Genomic DNA, 23717 nt, shown 5'->3' on the forward strand with positions numbered 1-23717 from the left:
GAAAATATTGCATATTACTTTCTTGTCATGAAAATCTGCTTTTTTCAAACACAGTCAGAATGCATAATAATAGCTATAAATAATTGACCTATTCCTAATAAATTACAATGCTTAGCAATGGAATGTGCAAATATGGAAATATGACATAGCTGTAAGTTTGTTATAGTCATGGTATTAAAGGATTTCATACTTGAGTCAGACCTAAGTTATTGAGCTCGGAATAGGGATAGCAGCATTGATTCTACAGTCTGTTTTAAAGAGATAAGGTTATCTGTTCTGATGGTCCTTTCTAAATTAAAAATCTATTCATCTATAAAAGACTGCTAGAACACATCAAACTACTTTTCTTGGTAGCTGTTATCCTGAAATAGGTATTTGTGGATTCTATTATTAGTGTAACTCCATGTGCTTAAAAGTGTATTGCTGATTTATTGGCAAGAAATTAAATACGAAGATACCAGTGCTACTCCTTCAGGAAAGAAAAATAAGTTGTGTATCAGTTTTGCCACAATCCTTTCCAATACTTACATTTTAAGATTAAATGAAACACTTAATTTGAATGAATTTAAAATAAAAAGTAAAGGAACACGCAGGAGAAAAAACAGCGACACAGCTCTCAAGCCTCAGTTGCACCTATACAATGCGATTATCTTTTGTACATTTGCATGGGTGTGGTCTTAGTTGGGCTTGGTATATTGAATGGCAGGGTAGGCTATTCTGAGTGTGTGGAAAACTAACAACTTTGTGTAATGGTAAGAAATATCAGTAGCTGAGAGGAAGTGTAAAATATGGTGCAAATAAAGAAAATACAGGGAAAGAACTGTAAAATCTACAGACTGTCGCTGTAAAAAAACCCAAACCCAGATAGCAAATATTTTAAGGTATTATGTAAAACAACTCACAGATGGAGGCACAGGGACTTCTAATGTACAGAGAACATAGTAAACAGTTTAGGAAAAGAAATGCTAAAAAAAAATTTACAAAATAAAATACTTGAAATAATTGAAATTATCAGATATCATTGCATAAACAGTCTGACTTATCTAATAGCTTCTTGTCACTCATCACTTTGATACATTAGTGTTTTCCACAGTGAATCAATAGCAGAATGATTTCTCAGAGGACATCTTGAAATGTCTTGTTATTCCTTCTTACCAGGATAAGAAATTCTGTTTGGGATACGATTTCATTTTTTTTCAGTCAGTTTTAATTGCCAATGTTTGTGGCTAGCTAACGTTCATTAATATTTAGCACTGAACTTTATCATCCCATACTGAAATGTTTTGAAATAGTCTTTCATTGATGCCTATGCCCAACAGTAAGTGTAGACCAATTGATGGCACAGCTTAAACATTTAATGTTTTAAAATGAATGTCCTATATATTTAGTACTGAATTTATTTTGAATTCTAAATGAATGGAAGTGAGAGTACCCTGCTCTTCTTAAAGGAAAACCTGTGTAAGAGCTAAAATTGCCATACTATATATGACACCACGGGTCCACCTAGCACACTGTTGGACCTCTGATATTTTCCAGTAGTGGATACGTGGAAAAAGAATTTAAGAACCACTGCATTGTGTTATTTCTCCCACTAAATTTACTCATTTTCTGGCTATCTGCAGTTCAGAAAATTTCTGAGCCAGAGATTGTGTTCAAACCACAAACTGAATGTTTGGTGTACCTTTCTTCCATGAATTTGTCTCAGTGCTTTTGAAACACTGTTGTACTTTGATCTGCAAAGCATCCTATAGGAAACAGGTCCATAATTTTAGCATACCTCTGTGAAAAAGTACTTTCCCCTGCTTGCTATAAATCTATTGCCTTGGGGAGGGTACTAGTTCATATGATATGAAAAATGGCTGATAATTGCTCCCTTTTTATAGTCTCAATGTTTATAGCTTTTCATACATCTGTTGCATTCCTCTTTGTATATCTCTTTTCCAAACTGAAGAACGCTAGTGTAACTGTATTGTGTACCTCTGATCATCCTTCTCACTCTTCTCTGTTCCTTTTGATTTCTAAGGTAATAATTTTTGACAGTGGCCTGAGCTACTCCCAGACTCAGGGATTAATGCAGTGACATAACGTCTTTTTGTTTTGATCTTAGTTCCTTTCCTTATAATTCCTAATATGTGATTGCCTTTTCGAGTTATCTTCCTAGCCTGTGCTAATTTAAGATATTTTCACAACAGCTGAGAGATTTCTTTCTTGATTGGTAACAATTTAGTCTCTGTTATTATGTCTGTAAAAAATTTCGTTTGCTGTTTTATCGCTTGGCCACTCAGTATCATAGGATATGTCTGTAAACCTCGTATCATATAATTTTGTGACATCTGCAAACATTCTGACATTGCTGTTTGCACCTTTTTTATCCAAGTATTAAATAGTAAAGAACCTGTAAGACTCTAATGAGAACATCTCAGTATTTAGAAATCTGGCCATTTATTTCCACCTTTTTTCCCCTACTTTAAAATATAAATCCATGTAACAATCTTCCTTTTTTTTCCTTGACAATTTCTGAAAAAGCTTGTTGAATTCCAAATATTTAGCATTCAATCTATTACTCTAATGCATACATGCACAAAACAGGACAGTAGACAGAAATCTCTATTACATAAAACCAGAGTCATGCATGTTTTAAACAACAGCTAGAAGTGCCAATTTTCAATCTGCACAGTGATATTCAGCAGAGTGCACCTCGGGAACATGCGTATTTCTTCTAACTTACTAAGTATACTTGAACAAATCTCTTACAGTTGAAATCAGTGAAGTACATAAAAAATCATTTTATTATTTTTAAATGCACATAGAATTGAGTTGTAAAGCAGTTTATAAATAAATGTTGAAAGCTTATTGCATCAGAATTGAGACAAATACTACAATTCTTTTTTCATCAATTACACTGAACTTCTTAAAAATACCATTCATAAGGTTTTCTGGCATTAGACACTGTTAAAGGCTTTTTGCTGGCACTCTATTTTAGTCATATTCATGGTGGTGCAGATGGTCTTTTCTGCTTCACCAAGTTAATATGACCATGTTATACTGCATTACTGATTTAGCTGTCTAACTGCAGTTCAGCTGGAAAGAATACTCAGTGAGAATTTTGCTTCTTGCTAAGACTCTTGGGCATGAAATAGAAAACTTAAATGAGTAGCTTTTTGGTATTCTTCTATAAACTGTAATAAATGGTTTCAAAGTTAAAATCCTTATTTTCTGCTTTTTAATTTGAATATTCTTTAGAGGAGGAGTATAATTATTCTTCTTCAGTGTATAGATAATGAGCTATATGGGTGTTGGACATTCAGCTCTCTCCCGCAGTACTGAAGCTAAAGCTATCAGGAGGCCCATTCAAAATGTGGCTAGTTTACATTACACTTCCTTGCTCAGCTCAGTAATAATACAATTTGTCATGAAGTAAAATTCATGGCCCCAGGCCTGCTGCCCCAGTATAGACTAGAAGGGTTGGTGGAAGCTTTCCCGGCATACTGTTTATGGGGTAAAATCTTTTGTTTGACAGTGGACAACCCCTGCTTTGTGCAGGTATGATGTCAGAGCAGATTTATCTTGGCTTACAATACTAAAACATTTTTTAGATGCAACTAGCTATTTACTATAAATATACAGATAATGTTACATTAAAATCCTTATGTTTTATTGAAGTTGAAGGCTAGATTGCCAAGTTCTTCTTAATGCTGAGTCAGAGATTTGTATAATTGTGCCTTGCTAAGAGCAATTGAGGAAAGCAGCTGAGTCTGAGTCACAATTCCAGGCTTACATTCCACCTCCTCCTTTCAAACCTTGCTTCACTGAATAAGTAATTTGCAAATGAGTTAATCTGTTGGTTGCATTTATTCACTGTGCCATCTCAGCTAACCCTTAGAGTTTCTAAATAGTAGAACTCAGTCCAAAAATATACTGCAGATAAGAAAGGACACTTCTAAACTGTTCGCAGATGTATTTATCTCCAAAGTCCCAAATTCAAATTGACTTTTCTCGCCTTCTGGAAGCCTTTTATAATTCTGTCTCATATTTTGGGAGATCAAAGGAGAAGATATTGAGAATTCATGGAAATAAAATGTTTTGGTTAACAGTTTTGTGGAAAAAGAGTAGGAAAAAAACCTATCTTGATAAGAAAAAATAATAGCCTTGCTTTTCCATAAGTATTGAAATGGGAAATGTTAACATTAATGGAAAATCGCAATCCTTAAACACTAAATACCATCACATAGAATTTTGTGGTGGTGAAAAAAAAAAAAGGAAGAATGAAAATTGGTTCCAAAAAGACTTTATTAACAGTTATGGTCGTGGTTGCAAATTTCCTGTCCCATCAATACAAATTTCATTTTGAAAATGGGGTATTCCAGCAAAAACATATCTGAATAAGGATTTCTTTAGTAACCCAATACACTTGCGTGGTAAGTAATTCCCCTATCTATTCTGCGCAAGCATTCTGTAACAAGGAAGGGAAATGACATTTGGCCTGAATATTGCCTTGCTACAGTTAAGGGACTCCTCAAACTTCTAGTGATGAAAATGTATACTTACATACTACACACAGTGGCAAAGTCAGAGAAACACTTACAACTGAGAGAGCTTTGCTTTCACTACAATTTCGTTAGTGGTTTTAGGATTACTGGTAGATGCTATGTGCTATCCCAAAGTCTGTTCAGCCCATGTCTATGCACATGGGATTCCTGGTTTCCTATCCCGAACACTACAGAAGGGTAGCCCTAAGAGATAGGAGCTGGGAGGTCATGATGACTCCTCAAAGAATTGCTTAGCTAGTTTTTGTAGCAACTCTAGTAGCATTGTTACTTTCATGCTGATGCAGAGAAGCAGTAATCCGAAAACCAGTATCTGAAGCTGCTTTCAGATAAGTCAACCAAAGGGAAAAGAAGTGGTAGCTGGTCTCAGGCTCCCTAGCTGGGAGCTAGATTTAGTTTATTAGACTCTCCACCTTCTCTAGATTTAGACTTTCCAAAATCAAAGGACCTCAAATGCACAAAAAGTTTGCACAAGATAAATTAAGTGAGGTGTAGAAACTGTCCCAACTGTTTCCTGGTATGACATACCACCTGTCCTAGGCTGAGAGCTAAACCAAACTCTGAGCTGTCCATGTTCCAGTACAACCTGTTAACTATGGTAGTGTGTTGAAGAAAATCAAGTCTTGCATAGTTTTATCATAGTGGATGACTGGTCTGGCTACAATATGAAACATATCTTATTTTTTCAGTATATGAGATTAAAAAATACAACATGCATACCCACAAAGATCAACCTATCCTAAACAGAGAGAGATTTCCTTGACAAGGGCAGGTAAGGTACGTTGATTATGACAGACTATCCTCCGGAGCATGGGTTAATTCAATAATATTTTTGTTCTGAAATTTCCCCAAACAATAAGCATAATTACTTTCACAGAAGAAGCACAAGTCAGCTCTTTTTGCTGAAAGATTTTCTGACGACTGAATGCCTACGGTCAAGGAATTTTCAGGATCTAGGTTATCAAAAATACAGACACTGGCAATTATTGAATTGCTGCTCAAAGGCTTGGAAATACTATCTAACAACTCATGCAACATACTGAAGGAAACAATTGCTTTTGAGAAATGGAATCCCTAAACATTGACAGTCTAAAATAGCAGCAAATACTTGAATGTACTCTATGCAAAAACTGAGGCATGTGATGCTGCCTTATTTTTGGTATGGGCCTTAGGACAGAGAATTACAGCAAGAGCCAATTACGTTTTTTTTTCAGTTCTTTCCCCCCAAATGTAGAGAAGCATACATCATTTTCTTGCTCTGCTTGTTAAATAATCTTCATTTCTTTTCAGGCAGGAAAAGGAAGGCATATCCAATTATTAACTTTAGAAGCTTAAATTTATAATTCTCAGATACTGCATACACGCAGTTTTCTTATCCTCTGATATGGTCTACTTTAATTTTGGTGCTTCAGTTCTTCTTCTAGTTTTCTTTAAAATTTAAGGTTGCACTTGAGTTCTATCGTATTAGTAACAGCAATCTTCTTTATGTTCCCTTGTAAGTGAGAAAGTATTTTTATCTCTGTGCTGGTGGTGGCAAATTTTTGTCTTCAGGTTATACTTCTCCTAAAAAGTACTATTGAGAATGGCTAGGAGAGTAATATGGTTCCAGATCCTTCTGTCTACACATAGCCCTCTGAGGTAGCCTGTCAAAACATCAAAGGAAGGTAATGAAGTTGCTGGTTAATGTACAGCTATGCTGTGTGTGGTTGACTAGTGAATTTAGTCTGAACAATGTTCTCAGGGTCTCCCTCAAAAGACAGAATGGTTATATGCTTGGATGTTAATATGAATCTGTACATTTACCTGTCTGGTTTTCTTCCCATTTGTTAATAGAGATGTCATTTTATTAGATCTTATTCATTATGTTAAGATTATAAGAGTTACAGTGTTTTTGTGAAAAAGCCATAAGCAAAAAGAATTTTTGGTCCTCTCAGAAAGAGATTTTACTTCTTGCATTTATATTTCTTAGACATAATTAAAAGTGGAAAGGAAGAAAAAAATAAATAACTGCAATGAAACAAAATAGCAAGCATCACAACAAATTTTATATGCAAAGAATTTGTCAACTAGCACAATTTTTTGCTGTCTTGCTGAGAATATGGTGGGTTTTTTGGTAGCTGGAAAAAAGAATTGATTCATCTATTAAATCAAGTTCTCAAGAAATCCTCAACCCTTCATCACGGTGGTTGCCAGACTTCATAGAATAAAAAATATTGCTTTTGTCTGAGACAGGAAGCCTGAAGAAGTTCTCCTTATGTTTTAGCACAGAATTTATACACCGTTAACAAATTCCGCAGTGTGTTTTGTCTCATATATCGATTGATTTTTTTTTTTATGTTCTGCATACAAGAACTTTCACTGATAATAAGCTGAAAAGTATCACTACATTTGGATTTTATATGTCATATAATTATACTAAATTTAATAGTTTAGCTGTTATATCTATAGTTTTGCAGAAATAAGTATTCAGAGAGTGGGAGCAAGAGCCATATTTTGACTTGCACTCTTCTGGAATTATACAAAATGTAATGAGATCTTGAAATAATAGAACCAGTACAAAGCAATAAAAGGACTTCAATAGATAGAATTTTAGAAGATAGATTTACCTGAAGAAGAGCCACTTGAAAGGTTGTTACCATCTGAAATACAATTAAACTAGATTTACAAAAAGCTTTAGCTTAAAAAGAAACAGATTCAAAAAATAAACAGACTATTAAGAAAAGAAGGTAGAATATCAAATTTCCACACATTTTAGAAGCAAATTTAGGTAGCTTGAATTCATATACAGTATATGTAATCTGCAGAAGAATTGTTCTAAAAGTACATTGCCTTTTTATTTGGAAAATTTAAGAACTATTCCATTAAGAAGTACTTTGATAATTACTGTTTGTCACATAGATCAATATATGTTTCCAATTACCAAGTTTTAAAGTTGGCTAATGTTTCAGACAGAAAGCTAAAGTAGGTGTATCCAGACTAACGTGCTATTTCTCATGAAAGGGAACCTCTTCTAATTTCTTAGTGATAATTTCTTTGCTAGGAAATGCCAGTTTTGTTTGGAAGAAATTTGTTGAAAAGTTGAAGAATTCATAATCTCCTTAGGAAGAATAGGCTTTATTCACTGACACTTGTTCACAGTGTGACCTTAAAGAAGTTTCATATTCCTGGTAGGGCTCACTTATTTCATGTCTTCATGGGAAGAACTCCTCAGACTATGTGTCTTTGCCCATTGCTTTCAGGTCTTTGAAATGCCCAGCTTGCCTGGGTGCTATACTCCTTAATATAATCAAATAATAATGATAGGACTCTATGCCTGAGAAATAAGACACAGTGATGGTAAAACCCCTTATTTTTATCTGTAGATCTATTTTGTTTGCTTACCTTGAAAGAGTGTCTACTCCATGTTGAATAATATAAATAACAAAACATATTCCTTATGACCAGTGTCCATCTGAAAGCTTCTCAAATCCATTTAAATATTTTTTTCTGCTATCTAGTAGACTCCTCTTTGTCTAAGCTTGAGATACCCTGATAGATTTGAATTTTCCCTCTTCAAGGTTAAAATCTCCAATTTAACAAGTGCACAGATGTTTTAAGTTCTCTGTGCTAGTTCTTATTATGAATAATAGAGACATATGTCTCTCTCTTCCATCAGAGAATGATGCAAAACTCACTGTCTTTATACTTTCCTGAGGATATGTATTATAATGTGAGATGACTTTGCAAAATCATTATTCTAGCCTTCGAGTTATGTCACAGAACTCACCTGTTTTAAATGTTCTGAAAAGAACAAATAGATAGGAGACCTGTTAAAAATAAATAAAAATGTAGGACTGGAAGAAACCTCCTGGATCTAGTTCAATCCAAGAATCCTTTTCACACTCACTTCTCATACTTACTATGTATTTATTTAAATAGCAAAAGGAAAATTTGCAGGGTCTCTGCATAGCCAGCTTGTGTTCCTTTTGCTGTCCAGTGTGCACAAGTCGCCTCCACTGAAAGCTACTGAAAGCTGCGTCATTCCCTTTTTTTGGTTTGTTATCTCTTTAAGCAGAGATTGTCTTTTTTTTTATTAAATGTTTGTACAAGATATAGCACAATAGCTCTGTGATCCTAGCTAGGAGAGGCTGTAATGCAAACAGCTAATTACAGTGAAGCCAGGGAGGCTTCCTTTCTCATCTGTGTCCCAACAGTAGCCGTCATGAGGAAACAAAATATAGCCACCCAACCTGTATTTCTCTGTCTGTAGAAGACGACTAATAGAATTTATTTATCTTAATGGCTGTTCTGTTAATTAGGCAGTTAGGTGTTTCTGGAGCACTGAAGGTGAAAGTACCAGAGGTCCTTCTGTCTTTTACTGTTGATTGCTGTTTGGCTATATTCCTTTGCTAAGAGTTCAACACTGTCTCAGTTCACCTAACATTCACTGTAATTTACCTTGGAGCCAAATACATATATTGGCACTGGGGTTGTCAGAACTATGCTGCTGGTTGGCTAGATAGAAACCTTTGTCCTCTTGGAAAAAATTTTTCTTGACTAGCCCTGACTTATGATGAATTTGCTCCCAGTGGTGCAGCTAAAAATAAGACCCTGGACAAATTTCTCATTACGTTTGGGCAAAGTCAGGGGGTTACTATTGCTTATACGTGCCATGTTCTATGTGGCAAACTTGTATGCATCAAACGGTATACAATTTTTCATGACAATGTTGTTGTCCAGATATGTTTAGAAAAAAAAATATCCTTGCCTCTCACTAAACTGCTATCCCTACTTATGTAGCAAAGTGCTACGCACAGAGGAAAACAAATATCATTTTTTGAGTTAACTCTTTGACTTAAAGGAAAGGCCTGATTTGAATTTCAGTTGTTCTTATTTTATTTGTAACTTCAGTGCATGCAGTGATCTCTACTCCTGAGATGTAACTCCATTGCTAGGACCAGGATAGAGCCAAACCTGGTGAAGTGTAAGCACCTTGAGGGATCTCCTGCTTGAAAGGTTTTCTGATTATGGTTTTAGCTGTTTTAAGAATGTTATTAGCCTGTTAATTTTCTTTGAACCTTATCCAAAAAGTATGCATTTATTGGATGTATAAGAGATCCTCTTATTTCCTTTAGAGGAAGAAACTCAAGAAATTATTCCAAGGTGTCTTTAATAGGCTTATAGATTTTGACGTGATAAAATGATAAGACAATCCTCAAATATCCCTCTTCGGCAGAATGCAATTATGTGCTTAATCAAGTAACTTTCTGGGCTTTCTCCCATGAGGTAATGAGCATTGTGTTTGGGAACCAGTATTAGCTTATAGGTTAGTACTTCTAGCTAGTCAAAGTGTTTTGAAGTTAAATGAATAAAACTTGTGATAAAGTTACCTCCTCCGACTTTAGCTATTTTAGCCTACATATTAATAGGAGTTTTGCTTTAGAAAGGACTAGCGTGTTAGAAAAAGCACTTATAGGTCAGTAAAAAAGCAGCATGCTCTAGGTGGGGCAGAAGATGAAGACAACTCAGAATAAAAGTTCCAAGAGGTTTTTCTCATCTTGTGCATGTGTGCACATTACAATCCCAAAAATGGTCTACTTTGAGTAGAATAATTACAGCTACATTCTTCATATTGAAGTCAGTATCCTTACATCTCTGACTTTCTGTCAGTGTGAAATGGCTGCTGATTTTCTCTGTATCCATTCTGTGTCATGATTGATTTTGATATTTTGCAGTTACTAGCTTTACAGACAAAATATTTGACAGCTTTGAAGAACAGAATCAGGTGCCAGGAGCAAATATTAATTTATGCCACCAGTTCCTTAAATTTCTGTAAAAATTCCTCATCGAATTGATGAAGTGGATGAACATGCCAGATTGGAATGTTTGACAGATTTGGGAATAAAATTGGACACTTATGTTCCCTTTCCTCAACAGATGATTTAAAAGCCATATTTATATACAGAAGTTATAGTAGCTTAACACTTTACTATAAAGAGTTTAATGAAGTCTGATAAAGAGTTTAACGATGTCTGTAGAACACACTGTACAGGAATTCTTATCTCATCTTAATTTGGTTAACAACTGTTATAGTAGACAAATTTAAATGATAATTTAGTAGTGTTCACACAGTTTTTTTGCTAAACTGGTATAAAATCACATCTCTTCTTAATGTAGTTCTTTGTAGACAATCTACAGAAAGCTCTTTTTCTTCTTTTACAGTGAGTCTAACAGGAGTGAGTTCTCTTTTTCTAAAAGCATCTTGATAAATATCCATTATTTATACATTATTTCACTTGGAGCTGAAATTTTTATACAACTTTGTCAAATGATTAGATTCATGAAAATTTATGAACAACACTTATGGGAATAATTTTTTATCATCATGGTGACAATCAAGCAAATTAGTGTCTTATCAGATGTGACAGAGACCAGTCCATAAGAAATGTTACAGTACGAGTAAAAACAATTTTCAGGGCTTACATAGCTCAAAACTTTTGATCTTAACAGTTTAATATGCTAAACAAATATCCTTTTACTTAAAAAAGCAGGTATTTATGTCTTCAAGCATCTCACAGATAAAGTGAGGTGGGGTAAAGTTATTAAGTGTTTTTATCTTTGGATATAGAAGTTAATTTCTGGAATTATAAAACATTTACATGATCTAAGAAAAGGCAACACAAGAAAGCAAACAAACTTATTAGAAAAGACTTGAAGTAAGAATGAATAGAATTCTTATACGTAGAAATGAGACAAAATTTAGAAAGGTGATTAGATGATGAATGGACATCTATAGCAGAAATCACTTTCTGTAAGTTTCATTTTAACTGCACATTGTACAAATACATCCTCACTGGAAAAGAGGATGTTACCCAGTCATGGAATAAGTGCTTACAGATGAAATTTCCTCACCTCTCTGAATATAAAGATGGGACAGATATTGTATGAAATAAATTTGCTTAGAAGTTTAAACAAAAAGTTATGAAAAATGTTTGGGGATTTTTTTTTCCCTGAAAGGAAAGAGTTATATATGAACACAGAATTCCTTTGTTTTTCTAGTAAAATGGCATATATTGAAAAATAGAATTGTGGCAAAACACAAAAGCAATGAAACAGAAAAGAGTGAAAAACCTGTTGGCTGTGATTTAGTACTTTACGGATTTGGTGCATGCTAGGATTTTCCAAAATTTAGCTATTTGATTATACAAACACTGGTCAGACTGCCATAGAGAACTGATGATAAATTCTTGCAAGGAAGAATAAAGGGAACAAAAGAATCAGCTGTAAGGATTTTTACACTGCTATTGTGAAGACAGCCACTTTTCACATTACTGCATATTCAGCTTTTTGCTGCATATGAGATAGGAGCTCTTGAGCACCAGACTAGAAAAAATTCTATTTATACTCAAATGTGGTCATCAAACTACTGGCAGCATACCATATTTTTTTTAATAATCTATTATTATCGTAATCTGCCAAGCCCAATGCTGAATCAGAACCTAGCTGTGTTAACCATCATAATGGCACATAACAAAAGACAGGATCCCTATCCCAAAGAGCTTATAAAGACTATTTAAAATATATGTCAGTATTCAGCTGGTAAGTTTTTAATTTCCTGCCTATCCAGAACTAAATGTATTCTCTGAGCTCAGCCTCGAAAATGTCAGTTGCCTTCCGTAGGTCTTTAATTTGTTCAGAGGGCCCTCAGCCCTTTAACAGATTGGAATCCCTCTTTTCTGTTAGAGCCTTTGAAAACAGAATGCACTGTGTGTACGGCACAAAATGCTTTTTTTTCTTACATTGTGTTAGATTTCAGTCATGAAGGGCACTGTGGTAAGCGCTCTTGTTCAAAACCGTTGGCTGCAGCTAGCAGGATAGATGCTTTTAGAAAAAGGAAAGGTTTTTCAAAGTTACACTTGATAAATTTGATGTCAACTCTTAATAAATCAATTAGAGGAAGAATGATAGTATGGAAGAGTTATCTCATTTTCTAGGGTCAGGAAAATAACGGTAATGTTTTTGTTTCCTATTCACTTTTAATTCTTCTCTCCTGCAACCTGACTCAGTCATTTTTATTTGCTGCCATGTTGAAAAGACATTCTAGTATGAGAAAACTCAATCTAAGGAGCTCTGGAAAGAAATCTCTCATCATCTGTGTACTTCTGGGTAGTGGATGTTAATGCAATCTGAAATCTTTTGTCTTTTGTCATTAGCTGTTGCTTATCCTGGTTGTTTGTCAGAGATGTATTGCACTTGTTATATGGCTGGTTCCCTCTCTATTTTTATTCTTTAAATTGGTTGCTGGATTTGAAGGGATTTTGTTTCTTTGCTTTTTTTTTTTCTTGAACCAGTACCCGTTACTGCCCATTTTGTGTGTGATCCAATGAAAACAGGGCACCTGCTTTACCTGTTAATGTATGTTCTAAATAGAGTAAGATGATGAAAAACTAATCTGCTGTTTGTCTTTCTTACGGTGGGAACATGACTTAAAAAAGATGTTTTTACTGGTAAACAATCCACCTTTTTTGTGACTGCTTTTGTTGTTTATTGGCCTCTCTCTGCCTTTTCTAAATTTCAAGGCTTTTGTTTATTTGTTTTAATTCAAATCCACCATTGGCCTGTACACAACATCTTGCAGTTATTTCTGGATGTTTTGCACAGGCTGGCCTGTTTCTTGAGATTTCTCTCTGCCAAGAAGAATTTTTGGCTATGTAGCATATTTTGTATCACCATTCTTCCCATCCTGCCTACATAAGTCTGCCCTAAACCATAAGCAACTAGGTAGGAGTAAGAGCAGCCATGTGCCTGCTCTAATTTCTGCCAGTTTCAGGCATCTGGCTGTACCCACTAGCAGGAAAATGGTTCAAGTCACCTTTCTTTGCCTCCTTTTGCACCTTGATCTTTCTCTATTATGTACTGAGCTTGGAGCTCCACCTATTCATTTTTCAAGAACTCTCAGCAAGGAAATCCCCTGTGTATGTCAGGCATAACTACTGTAATAAAACAAGAGAAGGATGTTTTGACTAAGTGTGTTTTCTTGCGGATGTCCTCTTTAGTGGCTTCTCACTTTGAAATATGGCAAGTGACAACACTTGAAAATGTACAGTGATGTATCACAGATAGCAGAATAAAAAGCTCTTTTTCAGGACATAAAGCGCTTTTTTTTTTTCCCCCCACCAATTGGTATTTTACTTTCTATTTTGTCAACAAAACCACATTAAGCATAGATCAGCTGAACAATTTTATTTATGTTATAAAATTGTTTTTTAAAACCACGAAGTAAAGTGTTCAAAATTCACAAAATTGTGGCATCCTGAAATACAAACAGAATATGAGTGGGTTTTACTTGATGTAATTTTTATTATTTTTTTTCTGATGCAATTTTGTTACTTTTTCTGATACCCCTTAATGGGATTTTTACCATAACATTGCTAGAAAAACAAAAATGTTTTCTTGCTATCTCCAGAAAAATGAAAAATACTGCTGTATTGGTTATTCAAAAAACCCCTGCAAAACAGAATAAGAAAAGGAAGTATAAAAGCACAAGATTTTAAATATGTATTGTAAAGAACATTTACAAAGGCTGTTTTAAAAACATGTGGTATTTGGTGAACAATAATGATTTGCAGACTGCTAGTTTTCAGTAATGGGAATTTTCCTTTCCACAATCTTATATCTACTGCCATTGTAGGATTCTACGGACATAAGTGGAAAGACTTTGGCCCATCTGGAGTGATTCAGTCAGAGCTCTTTCTCCATGCTTAATGAAAACAGTATTTTTTAGTATCCCAATTAGTAATAGAAGTAAATTGCAATCTTTTAAAAATGTGAATGATTTGGCAATATTATGGGGGAACTTTTTGTTTATATATTTTTTGATCATCACAGAGCTTTGAGTGAGATCCTATGCATTTTTGCCAGAAAATACGGTGCAGAAAGTCTAAATTACGAAGAATGGCAAAGACTGCTTTTATCAGAAGGAATCTGGTAATGCTGTTATATGCACAGCTACTGGCCTGCTCCTTACAAGCTTCTCAACATAACTAGCAGAAAAAATAATACAGCATATCATCACTTCAAGTAGTACATAGTGCTTATATTGGGAAAGTTCTCCCCTCACTTCTTGCAGCGAAGATCGTACTGGTCTTTGTCACCTATCTAGAGAAAGTGAAGTGTTGATTTAACAGTCAGAAAACTTAGGTTCCAGGTCCCTTTATCATACTAACATTAAAGATTATTACACTGTGAAAAGGTATTTTCCAACTGTTGCTGAGCCAGCCGGGGAGAGTGTTAATGCTCACAGTTAGAGCACGCTGTGCTTTACTAAGAGCTTGTACAAATGGGGATGTGTTCTGGGAAATCTTGTAGTAAGAGCAGATTACGTGAGTGCAGATGCAAAGCAGAAGGATCATGTGCTGTTGCTGCACAGAGTGAAGGTCAGCAAAAGAACACGCGTTCTGCAGATAGCTACAGAAAAATACACAGTCTAGCTGTATAAGAAGCAGACTTTTGTTTTGTGTAGAGTTTTCTGATTTTGACAATACTTACGTTCTAGAGTGGAATGAAAACAAAAGCATTTCCTGTGTATCTAAAAAACCCCACATCCTTGAAGCCAATCTAAATACTTCAACTTGATAAAATCAGGATGTTTAATTATATTTGAACTGTTTTTTTTCACATTTTATATTTTCTAGTCTAATTTAATCAAACTTTCCACCAACTATTTTTTATTTGGAAAGAAAAATAGAAATATTCAATTTTGAATAGGCTAAGGTGAAATATTTGGGCTATGCATAATGCTTTTTTTGCAGTTTTCTGTTCATAATCAATTTTTGTCAACAGTAACACACTTCTGTGAAATGTTTTACTTTTAATGAATTTATATTTCCTAGCAGTACTCACAAGATCCATGCTGTTAGTACTATCAAAGATCTGATACATTATCTTGCCAACTTTATAATGGGTTTGCTACATTTAACTTCTTACTGTTTTGAATTCAATCTTAAATGAGTCAGGCAATGGGAATTGCATAATTTCTTTGGTATCATTGTTGCCGAGGTTAATTACTCTCCCAGCTAAGAGCAGAGGTAAGCAGAGAACTTTCAATGAGTAACTTACGATTTACAAGTTTGGATGGCAATATTGGCTTGCACTTCTCGGGAGATGCCACATTCTCTTCATCTGTTACATACTCAAAGTTAATAATAAACATCATCGCTACTCCCTCTTGATTTTTCACTGGAATTATGTGGGTGTTGCAAATGAAGGTAGATCCTGCAGATGGAGGGAAAAAAAAGAAAGAAATACATAAACGAAAGGAAACTTCACTATTTTTTTCACTCCAGTAATTCCAGTTACACCAACAGCTAGTGAAGAATATTTCTTTGAATATAATGATTGAACATCAAACACACTATTCTTTAATTTAAACAAGAACATTTTCATAGAAAGAAATACATCTTTTGATAATTTATTAGATTATTACCTCTTCCAAAAGATCTCTCCTTTAAAATGTCAATTTTACCTTTTGTTTTTTATATAGACAGTCTTGTGATACGGAGACATTTAGTACCAAAAGGAGCAATGCGAACACTGTTCCAACCACAACACTAGCGAAGAAAGCAGAACCCTATTCTACTAAATGTCAAACATTCTTCAAGCTTTTGGTTCTATTACAACAGGATGATTCATGCATTAAATATTTATGGGTGTAAATATATCACTATTCTTATTTTAGCTCTCAATCTTTTGGGCACTGTATAATGTTGTTTAGGTTTGTGTTAAAAATGATATTTGTTATCTGATCCTGTGGGGTTTTATATTCTATGACAAAAAACTTCTAAATTGTGGTAATAATTTTTAATAATTTTCAGAAGTATTTGACTTGACTGTTATATACAATTTGAAGTATGAATTTAAAAGTACCCTAGTTTTCATATATATGGAGCATACCCAGCTTATACTGAAATGAACAGAAGGTGTAATTTCTCAACACCTCTGGTACTCAGGGTGTTCTTGTTCAAATCCCTAATTACAGATTTATAGAATTCTTTGCGTTAATTTTTCCAGTATAACTCTTAAGAAGTTTCATTTGACAAGGTCACTAGTTTTGATCTAATTCCTTCTATTAACCTAACAAAATATAGTGGTTCCAAAAATAATGTGATTGCTGTAAGGAATACAATAATGTGCTAAAAGCTTCATGCAAACACCACTGTGAGAATGGTGTCTTTCCATGATAATTAGGGACTGGTTTAATGTACATCATCTGCAATTTATGCATTCAAATGCACTAATCACTGAAACTTGACAGGGTGTGCAATTTGACAAAAACAGATCCTGATCTGGGTTACACAATAATATTTTTTTTTTTTTTCTCCATTGAGGAGAGAGAGTAAAGATTTATATCATTATAAACAAGATCACATTCTGGCTCCTCGTATTTAATGTAGTACTTGCTATAACGTGGTATATATGGTAGTTTGAGCTATATATAAAATTGACATGCTGGCCTTTCAAGTTTTGCAGCTGTACCTTCAATCCATTTAATAAAACAGTTAAGCTGTGGCACTTGCCACAGTTGCCATGGTTACAAGCTCAATGACTTTAGTAAACAGAAAATAAGCAATTTAAGACTGTTCCATTAGAGCTAAAAATAGAAGTGCTGCAGGCCAAGCATTGCAACATAGACTGGTTAAACAGAGCGTCTGAAGAGAATTTAGAAATAATCTTTGTGTTTTTAGATAACTAATAAAAATACGTCTTGAGTTTAAACAGTCAAAATGATATTTATTGATTCGCTTGGAAGGAAATACTTACTATTTCATGATATAGACTATGTTTGGCATGCAGATTTATAGATTGAGCAGATATCCCCCAATTGGACACCTTTAACACAAAGGACCAGAGGTGGGGCTAGGCTGAGGCGTGCATGGCTTTGAAGAACACTGAACTCCAGTGGATCAAATGTTTACCAGTTTTTGCAAACAAGGATGACAAGGAGCCTCAGACTTCTTTAAAAACTTTCCTGCTTTTGAAGGCAAGGGTGTTTCAGCTTTTGAAATGCTTCCCACAGTGCTAAGTAATGACACTATCTCCCGTTTATGTAGAACATTCCACCCTCAAGCATTTCCAAACCGGAGCTAGGGATTCGCATCTCTGGGGAGATGCAGAAGCTGTTTAATAGTCCACAGCTTAAGAATGTGGCAAAAAGAGCACAGGGTTAAAAATTTAAGATGTATGTAGAAATATCTTGGGAACAAAAAATGGGAAAGATTCATATCTGGTATAATTCAGCATAGTTCCTTTGAAGACCAATTGCACCAGCAGGCTAATGAGTCCAGTGTAGTTTATGAGTCTGAAGTTTTTCCAAGATACCTGGGCTTTTTAAGAGGCATAGAATATTCACTTTGTGTGAATGACTGGAATTGGAATTCCACAACTTAACCAAAATGCAATGCCTGTTGCAGTCACTATTAATGTTTGTCTTTAGTACAGAAACTGTTATCTGCTATACACTCATCAGTATCTATCCCTATTGAAATGGCAATAAGGAAATACAAAATATAAACTAACAAGGAAGACGCTTGTGAAAAATAAGAGTTGGGTCTAAAGAAAGAATACTAGCAAATTCAAAAGATAAGTTTTGAGTTGTTGGAGTTGATGGCAATAAGGAAATATTAAGTAGTTTATACTTGTATAGTAGTTTATAAACAATCTTATTCAGTATTTGCACTCTGGCATTCCATTGCTCTTCATTGCACTCAGCATGTTTTCCCTGTTTTGTCTCTATACTGAGTATTTCGAGAGTAAGAAATGCTTCTGATGAGCAATAAAAATTGTAATGACGTTTCTGGAATTTGCATTTCTCATCTAACGGCACAGAGCAAGTGGATGATATAATCAGAATAATTATGAAAATTATACCTGTGTAATTAGTAGATTCAATATCCAGCAATATATCTGGATCTTCTAAAGATTACTATTGAGGAGTAATCATGAAATATACCTGTTGTGCTCTTTTGTTATCATCATTGGAGGAGATAAAGAGGAAAAGCTGGATATTTTCTTGTCAGCTTGAATTCCATTGTTATAAGGGCTTGTTTTCTTTTGTCTATGGAATTTTAAAGCCCACTCTTTCATCTAGTTAAATTAGTGGCAAAATATCCAAATGTGAAGAAAAGATTCTGCTCCCCTATATCCTGTGTGGATATGTGGGATTCTGTAGTTATGTATCCAACAGTATGATTTCACAAGACAGGCTGGTGTGAAACAAATAACTGCCAAAATGTATACATAAGTGACAATAAATATTTAAAAAATAAAGATTTAGGATATATTAGGATTATATAAGTATATATTGCACCATTGGAGCAATTCTGGTGAAGCAAAGCCTATTCAAATATCTGGCTGCATAGTGTTTATAAGTTGACTTGCTTCATGAGAGCAGTACAAAGCAGACACATCAAACCAATTAATCTGGTTCATAAAATCTATTTACCTTTCCAGTGATTTTCTATATAAGATTTTAGGACAGATTTTTATCAGGCTGTATCTTCTATTTGAATTGTAATAGCTCTGTTTATGAGCGATTGGGAGAGGACAATACACTTAGTATAATAGTGAAGGTATTCCAAATTATAAGAGCCTTCATTCTCATATGCAAAACTGTGACAAGCAAACTTTGAAAAATGATACATCTCAAACAACTATTTTGATTCAGCCTTCCTGGGAAAAAAATTTTCACAGGCCATTACATACGCCAAGCTCAAGGGATCTGTGAAAAATGAGACACTGTGGCATTTAAGTAATTGTCCTAATTCTGCAGAAACCCTACGTTTCACACAACAGGGACCCTTGAAAATCCATTGTGGTTCTACAGGATGGCTCTGCAGCCCCTCTTGCCCTGAATGAGTCTGACAGTTGCTATCTACATTTCATCATTAAAAAATTCAGACTTCTCCACCTCAGTACAAATTTGAGGACTACCTTCACTGGGGCTGAGGCTGGTTCCAACATATTTTGGAACCAATATTTTTTGTTCAGATATTTTTTGTTACTAGAGCTGCTGTGGACAACTGACTAAGGCCATAGAAAGAAAGATGTTGAGTATGTTCTCTGTGTGCATAATATAAATTTCTGGACAGGTTGACCTCATACAAGTGTTTTCTAGGATTATGATAATTTTTTAGTGCTGCAACCTACAAGTAGTCCAGTGTAGGTATCTGTACAATCCATAGCCACTTATGCTCATTTAAAATTGAAGGTGAGAAGGAATAAATCAAAACAGAACAAAGGAAGAGCCAACAACAGCTTGCCTACTAGAACAAGACCAAAGACAGTTAAAAATTAGAGGCAGAGATACTGTATATGTTTTCAGAGCTAGGCGGTCCTGTTCTCTGTTTGAAGACAGATCTGAACGAAACATTTCTGCAATGTGAGAATTTTATGATAATATAGGGAGAAGAGAAGGAAGCTGGGTATTCTTTGCACTTTTATTAAATAATCAGCATGTTTATTTTGGAAATAACTACCCTCCACTTCCCCCAATATGATTCACGTTTTGTCATCAAAATAAATGCTCAAAATGCCTTTTCTCAGAGGCACAAACTTAGAACATATTAATTACAAACATGGAGTTTATACCTTACATTTTAATTTAAAATCTTAAACTATCAGTTATAGTAGAAATGCCACTAAATACATTTCATATTAAATTGTTTTCTAAGCTTATTCTTACTTTTATCAACATTTTACTGAAAAGGAGCACAGAAAAGTCTGCATAGTTCGCATTTTGTTAGTAATGAGGTGCAATATGTATTGTTTTCATAGGTTCATTTTTGACTAGTTATTCTGACATTATTAGAGTCTAGATCACTGTTATACTAAGTAGCAACTTAATATTCCTCTGTTAAGAAACAGTTGACTTCCACAAATACAAAGAACATCATGTTATAAAACATAACCAATGGCATTTTGTGAACTTGTGTTCATATTTACAGCCTTATTTATCCTTTCATCATAGCATGGCTCATGGGGATTGCCCAATGTTAATAAGAACTTCTTTGGGGAAAGAAAAGAGAGATAATCTGAGGGAGAATTAATGTGGAAGACCAGAAGACCTTCTCTTGACTTTGCCCACCCTTCATGGACTCTTCATGTTTGGAACGAGAAGCCAAGGCCTGGCTTTCTACTAACTCCTTTACTCCCCAAATCCAATATTCTCTTCCTCCCTAATGGACAAAAAATGTATCTCTCTCTACTTCTTCCAGACTGGGGCAGGTCTCGGAAAGTTGGTTACTCTGTTTATTCAGGTCCAGGGCAATACTTCTCCAGGCAGAAGGTAAAGGGAATTTAATGAAATGAAATGTATGCTCTGGTCTTGGGAAAGGAAAGACTGTCCTGCTTTGTGTGGGCATTCAGGAAGGCTGGGGCTGTGGGTTTTGTCCACCATGCCCAGCAGGGCAAATACAAATAGTAACAAGCCCCTTAGGAGCCTATGAAATGTTGATAACTCTTGTTCTCTGGCCCAGACTGCTGTTTATAATCTATTTTGCTGCCAAACGCTGGCAGATCAAGAACATGGACATGCTCCTTATATGGACCAGTGTGGTAGGGTCACAGGGACTGTGTGGTAGATGAATATGATGATAGGCAAGGTGGGAAGGGGGATACAAAATCTTGTGAAATAAGGCTGTCTCTTGCATGCTGCTGATAAGACTTTTGCATTCTTGAAACCTTTGCTAAGGGTAAGCAGAAATCCCTTACCTGAAGCAGCTTTATGTGTGATCTTCTGGAATTGTGACTTTACTCCCTGTTGCTCCATATCTACTTTCAGCCAAACTTTAAAAAAAGAAATGGAAGCAAGCCAAAACTTTTTTCTATATGTTGTCAAGATTCTGGTAACAAACAGGTTAAAACCTTGTTTTAGCAAGCAAATGCTCTCATCAAACTGTGAATGGTGCAGAAGAATGACACCTGAAAATGACTGGTTGTAATTTACTAATGAGCACCTTGTACCCTTGAAGGGTCAGAAACAAAGAAAAGGAAATTGGAAGAAAAACAATACCCAGTGAATATTTGTGTGATTTCTGTGACTTATCATTGAAGAAAGTCCTTTTCTTTTATGCTTAAAATTCAGAAGCCTATTTACCTCCAATTTGAGGTCCACTCTAAGCAAACAGGGTACTTAGTTGAGCTTTTATTGGCATTTAGGGACAATTGCACTGGGGATGTGTATTGAATATTCAAGCCAAAGCCAGTTTGCCAAATACTGAGGGATGATGTATATTGTGATATGGGGACTCACCATGACCAATCAAGGGCTGAAAATCTATTCCTTTGTGTTTCTATTCAAGCAGAAGCCAGGAATAGTGCAGCATGTCACAGGGAATCTTGTTTTCAGTTGACTTACTGGAAAGGTTTGCTTTCTTTCTCAAATCATACTAAGAACTCTATTCCTGTAGTGTTAAGTTGAAAATAGTTATGTGAAGATCCTGCAGAATTTCACATGATGTTATGTTAAAGGGCTCCAAATGCCCTTGCAAGCCCATTTCTGCGTCAATTAAAACTAACTGTTTACTAACAGATTTTCACAACTTAGTCTGCTTGTTTATATAATAAAAATGAGTGGAAGTGTGACTGAATCTGCCTTCAGAAAATTGCCCAGCTCTTAGTGATGTAGAATCAGATCACTGGAAACAGATACCACATAGTTACTTGCTCAATTCAGTAACAACCCCATGAAAGAAATATCAAACAAATATTTCTGCCGTTTTTACCTGCAGTTCTTTGTATTTTTTCAGATTTGTATTTATTCAGATCTTTGGAGACATCTGAACTGTAAAGACCCTATTTAAATTTTGTCAAAACTTTGGCTCTAAAGGAAAGAATCACCCTTGGATGTTCCTTCCCTCCCCACTCCCTATTTCTTATGTAGCTGCACACATGAGGAATAGGAGGAAACTCAATGCTAAGACTAAAGATGATAATATTTGTACCCATAAAGAGCATCTATTCCAGGAATCCCAGGCCACATTGCAAGTATTGCCTGTTGTTGCCCTTCAAAGTGTACAGGTATTCTTTTACTTTCTTCTAAACGTGGTAGGACTGAGGCATAAAAAGAAAAGTGTTTTATCCAAAGCTGCATCAAAAATGAATGAAGAAACTAAAGGTAACACAAAGAAACTCTTGATCTCATTTTCACAATTGAATTAGTAGATAACAACCCCACAGTATTAAAATGTGTCTAGTATATTTCCACACAGAACTTGGTAATGGATTGTACAACTCCCTTTATCTTCTACCTGTGCTGTGTCTTTATGTCACCATTCTCCAATTCCACCTGACTGAAAAGGAGCTACCTTGTGTGGCAAAAATGGGGAATTCACAAGCTTCCCATTAAACATGCTGCAGATGTATCTGTATGACTGTCTCTCTTAAAAGATTCATTGCAGAGAACAACTAAAAATAGATGGCAGGTTGAAATATATTATATCCCTTTTCAATTGAATAGCTATTTTTAAGGGGGATGGGTAGAGACAAGAAGAATATATTTCGCTGATATTTATTAGGGAGCTTATAGTGATTAAATGGGACCTTTGAAATTTCACTCCACCTTCCACATCAAATAGATATTCATTCTGTCCCTGAAATGGTTGCGAGTACTAAGATTTGGTTTATAGGACTGATGTAGGTTTTGTAAGGTATTAACTTACAGTGTTTAAAGGCGAGGGAAGAATTTTTAAACTACCAAACTAAGAAAAAAATTATCTTCTGGACTATGGACAAGTTTATTATTAGACTGGCCTATATAAATATCTCATTTTCTCTTCCTTTAATCCCATTTATAATATAATTCAATAGTGAGATAAGTACTGTTCAACTGCTTGCTCCAGTGTTTCTTATGCTACTGCATTGACAAAATTATTGCTAACCTTCTGATTATAATATCTACACCTACACTAATAGAGCTATGCTGGTTAATTGTAATGTTGGACACATTTTATACAGGAGGACAGTTTCCTAGTGCTTTGTTGTTTAAGCATATATAAACGTGTACAGAAGCTATAAAGCAACTAAATATTTGGCAAGGAAAAAAAAATGAAATGAAACACAAACAAGCAGTGAAGCTATACATCTACAAAGTAGAGACCAAGGAAGAACATAGAGTCAAAAATGTTGATAACTGTG

General features: G+C 34.9%; 1 protein-coding gene across 1 annotated transcript in view; it reads right to left on the reverse strand.

Annotated features, from left to right (window-relative positions):
• The window catches only part of KCNH7 (potassium voltage-gated channel subfamily H member 7), a 247607-nt gene that overhangs the window by 90523 nt on the left and 133367 nt on the right, over positions 1-23717 (reverse strand). The window contains exon 3 of the mRNA XM_075153093.1: positions 15641-15800. Within this exon, the coding sequence (XP_075009194.1) occupies positions 15641-15800 (160 nt within the window). The remainder of the gene's footprint in view (positions 1-15640; positions 15801-23717) is intronic.

This window comes from Calonectris borealis, chromosome 6, assembly GCF_964195595.1.
Source record: "Calonectris borealis chromosome 6, bCalBor7.hap1.2, whole genome shotgun sequence".
NCBI lineage: Eukaryota > Metazoa > Chordata > Aves > Procellariiformes > Procellariidae > Calonectris > Calonectris borealis.